The sequence below is a fragment of the Glycine soja genome, chromosome 10 (genome assembly GCF_004193775.1).
Source record: "Glycine soja cultivar W05 chromosome 10, ASM419377v2, whole genome shotgun sequence".
Classification (NCBI taxonomy): domain Eukaryota; kingdom Viridiplantae; phylum Streptophyta; class Magnoliopsida; order Fabales; family Fabaceae; genus Glycine; species Glycine soja.
In genome coordinates, this window is record NC_041011.1 from 29,108,128 (window position 1) to 29,123,894 (window position 15,767).

The 15,767-nt window shown below is 30.8% G+C and overlaps 1 protein-coding gene across 1 annotated transcript; it reads left to right on the forward strand.

The window, feature by feature from the left end:
• The first annotated feature begins 7,472 nt into the window (after positions 1-7,472).
• LOC114371597 (endo-1,3;1,4-beta-D-glucanase-like) lies at positions 7,473-15,165 on the forward strand. The gene is made up of 4 exons (XM_028328986.1): positions 7,473-7,617; positions 7,743-7,764; positions 14,825-14,951; positions 15,097-15,165. Exons 1-4 carry the CDS (start codon positions 7,473-7,475, stop codon positions 15,163-15,165), a joined length of 363 nt encoding a protein of 120 aa, XP_028184787.1.
• Positions 15,166-15,767: the final 602 nt, after the last annotated feature.

Genomic DNA, 15,767 nt, shown 5'->3' on the forward strand with positions numbered 1-15,767 from the left:
TCATTAAAATATTTATTGTAAAAAATAATTGTTAAAGTTAAAAACATTAATGTAGGATTTACTAACTTCCACTCACCTATTTATAATTACTTATTAAATCTAACAAATCTATTTTATTCAATAAATATAATACTTAATAATATGATAATGTTTAATAGAATAAAATATTAAATGAATATAATAAGTAATAATGCATAAGCTCTATTTTTTTATGAACTATCCAATATAATAAGTAATATATATATATATATATATATATATATATATATATATATATATATATTACTTATTATATATATATAGCTAACAAAATATGATTAATCCATAGTCTATAATTCAATATTAAATAATCACAACACTATATTGTTGATTCATGGAAATGTGCCTCATTCATTTTGTATTGGATGAATTCCCATATGTATCAAATGCTTACCATTGTCACCACATATATTTTTGACTCATGCAAAGATGTAAGGCAATTTTCAACAAGTTTGATTAATTATATTTTATTTTTATTTCTTGAGCTAATATTTTATCATAGGTCTTCAACAATCAGGGTTCGATGCCTAATAGGAATATTGCTAATGTTCGTCACCATTGGGTAAATTTTTTTCTTGAGGTTGGCAATATGTAAACTTATTTGTGTAGGACGTTTCTTAGAACCCACTGGGTACTTATGCTTTTATATGTTGACCAATGAATATGGTTGTGATAATTTTTTTGTATATATTAAGGTTTAATGAGTAGAATAATTTGTTTAGAAAGTTTGAGTATACTCTGTTTGCAATGAGTAGTAGTAGTAGTAGTAATGCAAAGCATTTTGCTTTTATATGTCAATGAAACATAAGTTGTGGATAAACTTATTTATGTTATAATATATATGTCTAGTTGTGATTCTATTTACAGGGACAAAAAGAAATATAAGATGTATATAAAAAATAAATAAAACCATTTAGATCGTGGATATATGCATAACTATTATAAAAAGTTCACTTTTTACAATGATTCTTTCAAGGAGCGATCTAAAAAGTTTAACTTTTTAGAATTGTTCTTGACTATAATGGATCTAAAAGGCTAACAATTCTATAAAGTGTTTTTTTTCGAACTGATATAATCGATCTAAAAAGGTCATCACTTTTTATAACATAACATTTTAGAACGATCGTACAATTGATCAAAGAAGTCAACTTTAACTGTTCTAAAAGACCATTTCTGTAGTATTGATAGATATTATGTGAAGGTATAGTTGGTGGTTTGTTAGTGTTTTGTCCAAGGCTTAGATTGTGTAGTATCTTCAGTCTTCTATTATGATGCTTCACATCAACACTTCTTAGGGGCAGATTCAGCTTTCAACAGGTTTATAACTCCTAATGCAATTAGCATTCACTTTCTAATACACCCTCAATGTGTGGTAACATGTGAAAAGTGAAATGTTGTCAATTTTAGTCTTCTGATGTGCCCTCTTTATGTGTGGCATCATATGAAAGACATGATATTGTCTGAGATGCATTCTAAACCATTTTGAACTCCATTTCGAAGTCCAATTCTTCAAAATTAGATTCTTCATGGTTTTGATGTAGACTCTGATATTGTTTCATTTTGATTCTGGATGTTCTTCATATAGCCTTAAATAAATTTTCATTGTAAGGCCTTGTTGTTACATACTTTGCCAAGAAAATCAAGTACTCAAAGAGAAACATTTTTCATCATGCAAATGGGCTTCAAGAAATCTTTTGAGTCCTCAACTCTTTGACAAATATTATGAGACGACCTTTCTGAGCATCATTCTGAGCACTTCAGAATGAATGAACATGTCTACTTCTTAAACATTTAGCACAGAAACACTCAAGCAGGATGTTAGTCATCACATAAACCCATCCTCCTTTCAATTTGCATAGCTAATGGTTTGCCATGATTAAAAAAAAGGATGTGGATTCAACAATACATACCTTACATTCCATTTTGTATACCGACCAATTTCTTTCTTCTAGCCAAAAAAGTTGAATTGGGGATGACATGCTTGCCACTTATTAATATATCAAATAAAAGTGTATTAATTAGACATACAAGAGTACTCCAACCCTTTTACAAGTGAAAAGAAAACCTTAATTAGATATAATCAATTTTACTATAAATTTATTTTAGCATAAATATGTTTAAAGTTCCTATAAGTTAGTCCTTTTTCATTTTCGGTCCCCGCAAGTTCATTTTTTATAATTTTAGTCCTTATAAGTTGTTTCTTTTCCAATTTTTGTCCCTGCAAGTTTTTGTGTTCATTTTTAGTCCTTGTAAGTTTCTATTATTTCAATTTTAGTCCCTTTAAGATTCTAAATTTTCATTTATAGTCCTCATAAGTTTGCGCTTACAGGGACCAAAATTGAAAAATCACAAACTTACCGGGACTTAAATGAGCAAAATACTTACATGCATCAAATTAAAAAATGTAAACTTACAGAGACTAAAGTTAAAATATAATTTAACCACATGATTAAATACCATATTTATTGAATATTGTATATTTGTTAAATTTAATACATATAATGCATATAATATATTACTAAAATAAACTAACATTACATTAGTTCAAGTAAAATTGAGCTCAAATTTTTGAAGTAAAGTCTCAAGTTTGAGTCTTATAAATGAGATTCATGGTTGAAAGAGAAGACCTCATTAAAAGTGTATAAAAATGTATTATTCAATAAGAAGTAACTATTATTTAATTGAATACCTATATATATTATAAAATACATTAGAAGTTTATTAACTATAAATAATCTATCCATCTTTATATATAAGACCCTTTCAACTAATTTTAACCTTAAAAAATTAGTTAATTTAGTCAATGCTATTAGATTTATCAATAATTTGTGTTGTTCATCCAAAATTCACCTTATTATTTTCAAAATTAATTATGTCCTCTTTTCACTTAATTGTTTCTCATCTAGTTACTACTCTTCTTCTCGAATCCTAATAAGAAAGAAAATAAGTTTATCTCATTGTACTCCTTCTCTTCTAAAATGACTATGTTTAAGGTTTTTCCACACAAAATAAGAACAACAATAAATAAGTTAGTGATGAAAATAATTTTACTAGAATATATTTCTTCTCATTACTTTAATTTATGAGGTGATTAATGGTGGTAGTTGAAAAATTGATAGGATAGGACAGTCATTAAATTCGTGTAATTTATTAGGGTCTAATTTGAAATAAAATTTTGATATCTCATTGAAAATTATAAGCATTAATCTATATAATTTTTTTAGGTAGTCCATATGTTTTTAAAATACTACTTATTTGGGAATTGACTGTGTTCTTCATAGCATTCACTATATCTTGACTATTTTTTTAATTAATTAAGGTTATTTAATTAAAAAAATAACTAACAATAGAACACACTAAAATTGCATAGTTTATAAAAAAATAAAATAGAATTTATATATTATTACTTATTATATTTATTTAATATTTTATTTTATTAAATATTACCATATTATTAAGTGTTATATTTATTGAATAAAATAGGTTTATTATAGTTAATATATGTTTATAAATAACTGAGTGAAAGGTAATATATCCTACATTAATATTTTTAACTTTCATACAGAAAAAAAAATAGTTTACTTTATAAAATATTAATAATTAAATTATTTAATACACCTAATATAGAATTAAATTAAATAATATAATAAACTATTATATTTATGAAAAATCATTTAATAGACATATTAATAACTAATAACATCATTAAATAATATAACTTAATTCAATAATGACATTAAATGTTATAAAAATTTAATAATATTATTAAGTACTATTTAATAAGGTAATTTAATTCAATAATGACATTAAATGTTATGAAAAATTTAATAATATCATTAAGTACTATTTAATAATATAATTTAATTCAATAATAGCAAATTTTATGAAAAAATATCATTAAATAATATATCGTTAAATGTTTTTTAATACATGTAATATTATGTTATTTCTTGAAGTTAATAAGTATGTTACTTTTGATATATATAATTAAGACTCATGAAATAACATAAATTAAAATAAAACATTTAATTTATCTTCAATAAAATAACAAATATGATAAAAATAATTTAATTTATTTAGACTGTCAATATAAATTTATTTTACATTGCCAACCAATTGAAACCTTGCTGATATGACTTTATAGAAAATTATTGCAATATCAATCAATTTAACATATATGATAGTTTGTGATTATATATATATATATATATATATATATATATATATATATATACACACACACACATTGTCATTGTGCATATAAAACAAAAACACTACATATACTGAGTAACTAGTTTATGTAAGTAAAACATTTTTATGCTATCACTAAATCATAAATTTTTCATACATCAGGATTTATTTTGTGTGTAGATGACAAGATATAAATTTTTTACATTTTCGTTGCATGTATAAAAAAAACCTACATATATTGAGTAAGTAGTCTATGTAGCTTAAAAGTTTTTATATTGTCACCAAATCATAAATTATCATATATCATCGAAATCATATCTATCGTATTTTTTATTTATTTATTGTAATTTATTTCTTTTTTCTAGTCACACAATGTTGAGATTAAACTCACATTTAATTTGTATTTATTAAATAAGAAAATATGCAAATATTAATTATTTTATTTCTTTTGAGGGCAATTCAAATGGTAGATACTAGAAATAGAATAAATTTATTTTTTTCCCTTTGAGCAATCATTCAATTTTAAAAAAAAATATTTCAAATAAAATATTTAATGATAAAATTAATAAATACAATTTACATTTTAATATATCAATTTTTAATAATTTTTATATATCAATATTTCTATTTAAGTATCAAGGAAAGCATTACAAATAAACATATGTTTGAAGAAGACACATTTCAAATCTATAAAAGCTTTCTTTCTAATACATTTTCACTATTAATTAAAATATATTAGACATCGCAAAATAATATCAATGTCATTCCTTATTTATTAAACTATACTCGTTTTTCAAAATTTTTTTTAATGAATTTTAACTAATAAAAATATGTTTAGTACAAGTGTAAGAAAATGCATTCCTATTTTTCTTGTCATATAACATTCTTACATACAGTCACTACATAAAAGTTAATCTCAAATATTATTATGAAAAAATATTGTCGTTAAGAGTAATGGTTTGCACACGGTACTTAGGAAGGAAGGAGTAATAACTCACATGAAATGGAACCAAAAATAACACACGTATTGGTGGGAAACCAACTCAATTCTAATTAATAACTGTTATTCTTATTTAATTTTTAGTTCAATTCACTTTCACCATCACTTCTTCCAATGACTTTTACGACCACTTTCTCCTTTAAATTGATGAATCTCTTCAATGATCAATGGTGAACAAAACTACTAACCGCGCTTCCAAACATTAAGTTTGTTTCTCCTTCCATACTCTTTTGTTTTCTTAGTTTCTTCATTGCCTTTCATTTAGATGTTTTATTTTGTTTTGAGTTTTTTTTCCTATCATTTCATTTCTTTGAAATCGTATTGCGAGGATAGTTCAAAATTAAACTCTATTGATAGTATATTCTTTTGTATTGAATCAAATATTGAAACATGGAACTTAATAACTCTCTGTTCCTTTGTATCTGTGTGTTCAAATATATATAAAAAAAATTGAGTCTTTATGCTTTTAACAATCAAATTGGTAATATCGGGGAGGGACTCTTTATGCTTTCTTCAAGAATCAACAAGTTATTTTGTAAGTACAATGGATTCCTTGAAGGTATGGTAGAGAAGGGATGTATTAATAATGTGAACATATCACTGGCTAAAAGCATTAGGATTCCCTACATGAAAAAATTACCACCATATATATCTTGGATACAAGTGGTCAGCTGCATTTTATTTTCAGTTTTCAAAGCCTAAGTTTTTTTCTATATGTTTTGGATATGCAATGCAATTTTTGCCAAAGAAAAAGTACATGCTTTTTGTATTTTCTTTTCATATAGAAACTTCCATATATAATATTATGTATAAATACATATGGAAATTATGTTTATGTGTTTTTTGATTTTTCAAATCTTTGTTGTTGAGCACAAATGAAAGAATGGTTGAAGATCAATGAGTTATTGAAAAAAAGCCAAATATACTGTAATAAAAATTATAAGAATGTTAAAGATGACTTCGTTGAGGTCAAAGACTAAATTTTGCATGGTAAATTAAAATGGAGATGTCTTACTTGCATATAGAACTTCTACATGCTAGTACATCTCCATGTTAATTTAGTGTGTAGAATTTGATCTTCAAGATTAGTGAAGTCATTTTTAATATATTTAGGATTTTGATCATAATATATTTGGCTTTGTCCAATAATAGATTCATCTTTAGTCATTCTTATATTTTTCTTCAACATGAAAGATTTGAAAAAATAAAAAAAATACATAAACACAATATTCGATGGATTTATCAATAATATTTAACATGAAAGTTTATTTTTGAAAAGAAAATACAAGAAACATGTAAATTTAATTTTGGTGATAATTGCATTGCACATCTAAGACATTTGGACCAAAATTTAGTATTTTAAAACCGAATGTCAAATGCACCATGCCTCGTATACACATGATTTAGTGAAGTCATTTGAACATAATTCAAATGCCTTTTGCAAGGGATAAGTTCACTTTGTTGATGTGATTCTTCTCTACCATATCTTTAGGGAAGTCATTGCACTTACAAATTTGGTTGTCAATTCTCGAAGAAAGCATAAAGGCCCCCATCAACTACCAAAAAAAGGGTTTTCCATGACGCAGTTTTTACGACGGTCATAATGCAAACGTCTTAAAAATATATGCGGTGATATTTTCGTAATTTGAAGCTACTATACGAAGATAGTGCTATTGAAACCCGTCTTAAAATTACTTGTTCAATGATGGGTACTGTAGCACCATTATAGAAAGCCAAATGATATTTATTTTATAAAATAAATTATTTTATTTAAAAGGATTTAAGATGGTGCAGATATGCACCGTCTTTGAAACGTTGAGAGACAAGGATGGTGATTTTAGGGACACCGTCTTGAATTGGTTTAATTAAAATCAAAAAATGACTTGCAGCGCATACGTGCCTTTTCATCTCCTAATCCCTCCTTCATTTGCTAATCACTGTCATGTTGACGAAAGCTCCGCCGGTGCCATCTCCACTCCTATGTTGACCCAGCTCCAGTTGTCATGCCATCTCTCTCTCTTTCTCTGTCTCTTTCTCTTCTCTGTCTCTAGAAACAAACCATCCTATTCTCAGATCTACACCAATGTCGAAGTGAGAGTGGTCGCGCTCTACAGCAGCACCACCGCCGCCTCTTGTTGTCACCACTGTTGCTTCTCCTCGCTTCTAGGTCCCTTCGTCGCCGCTTCTTCTAAGTGAAGGACAATAGTATTGTTGAGAAATTAAACGTCTATGGAAAGAAACAATGTCAGGACCTGAGTGTTGCTCCAACCCGCCAGTTTTGAACCCGAATGCAGGAGCTGGCCACGTTGAGAAACTCGGTGGTCTCAATTCCTATCTCTCTGGTTCCCCTAATTCCATTGCCATTTTTCTCATCTCTGACATTTATGGTACGCTATCTATCCTCACAAATCCCATCTTTTATTCTCTTGATTAAGGGGCTATAGGTCCTGTTTCATTTTCAGTAGAAAAAAACAAAAACTGGTTAACTTAACATGCTCGATGTGTTTTGCAGGATATGAAGCACCAAATTTGAGGTATGAGCTAATTCTCAAATCTCATGTCTATTTTTTGTTTATATTTTAGTAGTTTTCTAAGTTACAAGTAATGGATACGTAGTAGTTTGTGTCTCTTGATATTTGATTCTAACTCCTCTTTATTTTTGGATGATTCAGGCCTTGTGCCTTATGATGATAAGATCAATGTGTATTTCTTGGGACCAAATCTGTGTTTCCTTGGATGCAATAACTATATAGATTAATTAATATTTACAGAGATTTTGAAAAATATATTTTACATTTTGTCCTTTTTAAACCACTAGCTCACAACCTTTGGGGTGTATTGAATGTTGATAGGTTTTTTTTTTATTTTATTTTGGTAGAGAAATAATCAAAGAACATCTATTTCAACATGTTATTGTAAATTAAAGAGTTATGATTGATTCATGAAAGCAATGCTATCTTTATAAGTACTGATGTACCTGATCATTTGTTTTATTGTGATGTCTACCTTTTTACTTTATTATTTTTAAGATTTTGATAAATTATGTCGGCAGTGTAAAAATATACATATACTGATCTAAACATGCAAATCAATTTAAATGACATATTTAGATCAAATAGCGGAAATTAAATTTATTACGAGCGTACCTCCAGCCATTGCAAATTGAACGGGAAGCGGCGCACACACGAACCTGAAAGACAGTTTTGTTCTTCCAGACCCTTACTCACTCTGAATAGATTTCTTAATAGAGAAGTGGGTTTGGTGATACAAAACTGAGAGCACCCCATCCTATTTATAGAGTCTGTCCATCACAGAGCTCTCAACTTGTTATCAGAACGTGAGATAGGAAGTTATCAGTACGTGAGATAAGAAGTTATCAGTACGTGAGATAAGGATGGGTACGTGATTTGTTACTGAAGGTGGTTGCAAATATATTTGCAAAGATATGGGTTGAATGTGGATGGAAAATGGACCAGATTCAGAAATAATTAAATTTTCCAAAATAATAAAATGTAGAAAGAACGTGCAACGTGAACGTAACGTGCACTTCCAACATTCTCCCACTTGGTCCATTTAACCCAACATCAACCATAACAAGAAACATAATATATGAGTCATGGCGATAGGTCCTCTGATGATGAGTAGTATCTTCCATGTACCACAATATATCAAGTCTCTCAACACTAGCTCTCAACTTAATGAATAAACCATATGTTTATTCTATATCTAAACCGAATGATTTTTCTCGAAATAAATAAATATGTGCACAAAACCATATGAGAAAATATCTAACTGAATAAGAGTTTCATTGAAAATAACAAATGTACGTACAATGAAATTACATCATGGAACTAAGTCCCATTCGTACTACATGATCCTTAAAATTCTTTGGTGGCATGCCTTTAGTTAAAGGATCAGCAATCATTAACTCAGTGTTGACGTGTTCAATGACCACTTTCTTTTCTTTAACGCGTTCTCTTATGGCTAAGTACTTGATGTCGATGTGCTTACTTCGACTTCCACTTTTGTTGTTTTTAGCCATAAACACTGCAGCAAAGTTGTCACAATACAACTTTAATGGCCTAGAAATAGAGTCCACAACTCTAAGGCCAGATATGAAACTCTTCAACCATACACCATGCGAGGTAGCCTCAAAACAAGAAACGAACTCAACCTCCATAGTGGAAGTAGCAGTCAAGGTTTGTTTGGCACTTCTCCAAGATACAGCTCCACTGGCTAACATAAAAATATAACCAGATGTTGATCTTCATGAATCAACGCAACCAGCAAAGTCTGAGTCGGAGTAGCCAATCACTTCCAGACAATCTGTTTGTCTGTACATGAGCATGTAATCCTTTGTTCCTTGAAGATATCTCATCACTTTCTTTGCAGCTTTCCAGTGGTCAATACCTGGATTACTTTGATATCTTCCCAAAACTCCAACAGCGAATGCAATATCAGGTCTAGTGCAAACCTGATCATACATAAGGCTTCCAACTGCTGAAGCATATGGAATATTTTTCATGTGTTCCCGCTCAAAATCATTTTTGGGGCATTGACTCAAAGCAAGTTTGTCACCCTTCACAATGGGAGCTACACTTGGTGAACAATCTTTCATATTAAATCTCTCTAAAACTTTGTTGATATAGGTTTCTTGAGACAAGCCTAAAATGCCTCGAGATCTTTCTCTATGGATCTTTATGCCTATGACATAAGATGCCTCTCCCATATCCTTCATATCAAAGTTCTTTGAGAGAAATTGTTTCACCTTATATAGCATACCCTTATCATTAGTCGCAAGCAAAATGTCATCTACGTATAATACAAGGAAACAAATCTTACTCCCACTGACCTTCTGGTATATACAGTGATCCATGACATTCTCTTCAAAGCTAAATGAAGAAATGACCTCATGAAATTTTAAATACCATTGGCGGGAGGCTTGTTCAATCCATAGATGGACTTATTAAGCTTGCAGACTAAGTGCTCACCAACACTAGATAAGAATCCCTCAGGTTGTTTCATGTAAACCTCTTCTTCTAGATCACCATTCAGGAACGCCATTTTCACATCCATTTGATGCAGCTCAAGATCAAAATGAGCTACTAATGCCAGAATTACTCGAAGAGAGTCTTTCTTAGATACAGGGGAAAACGTCTCTCTGTAATCGATTCCTTCTCTTTGAGTGAATCCTTTAGCAACAAGTCTTGCCTTATGTCTCTCAATGTTGCCTTCTGAGTCTTTCTTTGTTTTGAAGACCCATCTACATCCGATGGCTTTTACACCAACAGGCAACTCAAAGAGATCCCAAACTTGGTTAGATGCCATAGAATCCATCTAATCTCTTATATCATTATACCACAAATTTGATTCCTTAGAACTCATGGCTTGTGAAAACGTCTCAGGATCATTTTCGGCTCCAATGTTGTAGTCTGATTCTTGTAGGTACACTACATAATCACTAGGAATTGTTGTCTTTTTTATTCTAGTAGATCTTCTTAATGTTGTTTGGTCATCTTGCTGAGGAACTTGTTCAACTGGTTTTTCACCAGTTTGTTCAATATCATCATGTTGTTCCTCACAAACAACTTGATCTACATGATCACTTTCAACAGCTTGTGGAACTTCAATCACTGGTTGTCTAACACCCATTTTAACTTGAGGGGTGGGAATGACTACCAACCTATTACTTGTCCCAGAAGGTTCAGCTTCATAGTGATCCCTTTCAGAAGAAATGTTCTGAAATTGATCAATCCCACTGATCAAGTCATTTTCAAGAAACTTTGCATTCCTTGATTCCACAATCCTAGTGTTGTGGGATGGACAATAGAACCTATACCCTTTAGACCTTTCAGCATATCCAATGAAATACCCAGTAATAGTCTTAGGGTCTAGTTTCTTCTCTTGTGGATTATAAATTCTTACTTCAGACGGGCATCCCCAAACGCGTATATGTCGCAAACTTGGTTTCCAACCCTTGAATAACTCAAAAGGTGTCTTTGAGACAGCCTTGGTTGGAACTCGGTTTAATATATACGCAGCCGTCTTAAGAGCATCAATCCACAAAAATTGAGGAAGCTTTACATTACTCCTCATGCTTCTCACCATGTCTAATAAGGTTCGATTTCTTCGTTCTGCCACACCATTCTGATCCGGAGAACCAGGCATAGTGTATTGGGCAACAATCCCATGTTCTTGAAGAAATTTCGCAAATGAACCTGGTGCTTGTCCATCCTCTGTGTATCTACCATAGTACTCCCCACCTCTATCTGATCTCAAGATCTTAATTTGTTTTCCACATTGTTTTTCAACTTCAACCTTAAAAACTTTAAAGGCATCTAAAGCTTCATTCTTAGAATGAAGTAAGTAGAGATACATATATCATGAATAATCATCTATAAAGGTTATGAAGTATTTCGGACTATTTGCATCCATGTCTGGACAACATATGTCTGTATGTATGATTTCTAATAAATTAGAACTCCTCTTTGCACCCTTTTTAGACTTGTTAGTTTGCTTACCCTTAATGCAATCTACACAAGTCTCAAAATAAGCGACATCCAAAGTACTAAGTACTCCTTCATTTACTAATCGCTTGATTCTTTCAATAGAGATATGTCCTAATCTTCGGTGCCACAACATAGAGGATTCTTCATTCACAATACATCGTTTTAACCCAACAGAAACGTGCATAGAAGTAGCATCATTTTGCAATTCAATCGAATAAAGACCATCAACCAATTGACCACAACCAATAATTTCAGATTTATTTAATAAATTAAAACCAAAGTCTGTAAAATTAAAATAAAATCCCAAAGGTGCAAGTTTAGAACCAGAAATTAAGTTTTTACAGAAACTAGGAACATAAAAAACTTTCTCCAAATGTAATTTAAAGCCACTACTTAAAACTAAGACGCACGTTCCAATGGCCTCTACATGCGAGCTCATCCTACTCCCTGAGTAGATGCACTGCTCACTTCCCACTGGCTTCCTTAGGCTTTCCATACCCTGCAAGGTATTAGAAACATGGATTGTAGAACCAGAGTCAATCCACCATGTATTATGATTCACATTAATCATATTAGATTCATAACAAACGAAAGTCAATGGTGTACCTTTCTTCTCAAACCAACTTTTAAATTTGGGGCAGTCCTTCTTCATGTGTCCTTTCTTTTTACAGAAGAAACACTTTGACTCCTTTTTAATTGTTGGTTGAGTCGGAATCTTTCCTTTATTGGTGCCTACAGACTTCTTCCTATCCTTTCCAGAATTAGAAGTAGTCAAATTTACCTTCTCACCCTCTTCCATTATCAATCTCTCCTCTTCTTGAACACACATGGTCATCAATTCATTAATAGACCATTTATCCTTATGTGTGTTGTAGGAGATTTTGAAGGGTGTATACTGTTGAGGTAGGGTGCACAAAATGAAATGTACCAGGAAGGATTTAGACATGGTAACTTCCAGGGTTTTCAATTGAGCCACTATGTCCCTTAAGCGCATGATATGTTCACGCACACCTCTCGTTCCAGTAAGCTTAATGGAAGAGAATTGCATAATGAGTGTGCTAGCAAGCGACTTCTCAGAGGTCGTAAACTTCATCAATGGCTTTCAACAGATCTCTGACCTTATCATGCTGGTCAACTGAACCCCGGATACTAGCTGATATGTTGGTTTTTATGAACATAACGGAGAGACGATTAGATCTCTCCCACTTTTCATAAAGATCAACAGCATCAGGTTCGCTAGTTTCAGTAATAGCCGGTGGCTCATCCTTCCTTATAGCATAGTCAATATCCATCCAGCCCAAATGAAGGAGAACTCTTTCCTTCCAAACCTTATAATTATCACCTTTCAAAATGGGAAGGTCACAAGAAATATTCATAGATTGTGAAACTGCAAACAAACACACATGCTCATTAAAAAAATTTGAGACTAAACAAAATGCCATGTTTTGCCAATGCAAGTCATGTCTCAATATATGAATCTAGTGACACAAAACTTGCCTGTGGGCTAAAGTCCTACTCAATTAGATTCATCATGCAACTTTATGATAAAACTATTAAATCATGTTCTTTTCCTTAATTCATGTGGGTAAATTAAGAAATATAATTTAATATTTTATCCTAATTAATCATACAAATATAACAAAATTCCCGTGGGTAGATTTCATCACATTACATATGATTAATCACAATTAATATTTCTAATGTGATTATAAATTTAGCATATAATTTTACTCAATTAAAGATGTTGTGGCTATTCTCTAATTTAATAAAATTATATTAATCACTTAACATTCAAAAATAATCTTTGCATAAACATACTTAATAATGCAAATGTGCTCAATATTGAATCATAAAAATTACATGTATACCAATTCAAAATAACATTGTACGTATATCCATTCAACATGTAATAAACTTTAAAGGATCAAATCCAATGCATACCAATATTTAACATAATATTGCATGTTCAGCATAACTTAGAGACACACAATTTTAAACCGTTTGAGCATAAATGATTTATCCTTCAGAAGTTATAAATACACATGAACTGCAACTAATAAACAATTAAATTGCAGTAGCTTAGCGGCAAAGGGACTCCTTTCATTCTTGCTCATGCTTTGTTTAATATTGTTAATTTAAAATGTACATTAACAATTCTAAGATAGTAAACAAAACCCGCAAAACTTCGTCTTCAACCTCCAGCAGTGGGTAAAAAAAATAATAATAATAAAAAATTGTTACCTCAATTTCGAAAAACCCACATCATTATATGCATTTTAGACACCCAAAAATACGTTTTAAATCATAGAAAAATTAGAAAACTCATATCATTCCTAATTTTGATGTTATTTTGAATTAAGGAGGCTTAAAACATAACCCCATATGCTCAGAAAATAAACTCCGCATAATAGGAACAACCCAATAAGCAAGACAGAGGTACAAATAGGCTTTGATACCAAATGTAAAAATATACATATACTGATCTAAACATGCAAATTAATTTAAATGACATATTTAGATCAAACAGCGGAAATTAAATTTATTACGAGCGTACCTCCAGCCATTGCAAATTGAACGGGAAGCGGCGCACACACGAACCTGAAAGACAGTTTTGTTCTTCCAGACCCTTACTCACTCTGAATAGATTTCTTAATAGAGAAGTGAGTTTGGTGATACAAAACTGAGAGCACCCCATCCTATTTATAGAGTCTGTCCATCACAGAGCTCTCAACTTGTTATCAGAACGTGAGATAGGAAGTTATCAATACGTGAGATAAGAAGTTATCAGTACGTGAGATAAGGATGGGTACGTGATTTGTTACTGAAGGTGGTTGCAAATATATTTGCAAAGATATGGGTTGAATGTGGATGGAAAATGGACCAGAAATAATTAAATTTTCCAACATAATAAAATGTAGAAAGAACGTGCAACGTGAACGTAACATGCACTTCCAACAGGCAGTAGACTTTAGATGTTTCATTCTGCTTCCTTTGCTGTTTTCAATTTCTCTCTTTCTCCATTTCTGTGATGCCAAATGTAGTATACCACTGGGAAGTAATACTGTTTGTTCTCTGTGATGTTAAGGAATATTGTAGACAAGGTTGTAGCTGTTGGTTATTATGTGATTGTTCCTGACTTCTTCCATGGTGATCCCTATAATCCTGAGAATGCTAGCAGGTCCACCCCTATTTGGTTAAAAGATCATGGCAGGGTTAGTTCTCATTTTATGATAATTGGTTCTTGTATATATATATATATATATATATATTATCTTAAAGTATATTTGTTTTTTGTTTTTATTGAACCTCAATTTTCGACAATATTTAAACTTTGATGCTTTCATATTAGATTAATAGGACAAAGGATCTGAAGCTACAGAATCCATAATTGAAGCTTTGAAAAGTAAAGGTATGGATGGCTATTGAAGCACTCCAAATTAGTGGAACAGAAGTAAAATAATATTTGTTTAATAGCAGTAAGGCAATGGCTTCTTAGTAACTAGATAGCAAATAAATTTAATAGCAATAATAGCAACTTATATATCACGTGTCTCATTTCCTAGGATGATGATGCCACAAAAAAGCATAAACGGTCATTTTTATCTCAGTTTTTTTCTCCTATCTTTTTACAGGTAATAAATTATTAATAGTAGTATCTCTATACAGAATGTAGTTGAACATTGAATTGGGTTAAATTTGATCCCCTTTATCATCTCTATTCTACAGGCATTTTCTATAACCTTTTTTGGTGAATGGGGTGACAAGAGCCAGTGAGGATACTGCATAACTGCATAAGCTCTTTTATTGGAGACTACTTCATCACTTCATTAAGGACAACTTTTTTCTATTTCAGCTGGCTACCATAGGTTTGGTTGTAGATGAGAACCCATTTGGTGTGGTTCTTGGAAACTTTGAAACATCAAATACGCTATTCAAACATATGTAAGATTGATGTTACTTGAAAATCTAATACGCAACTTCTTCTACTCTTAGATTCTCATTCTATTTCTTAGGATATATTATATTAT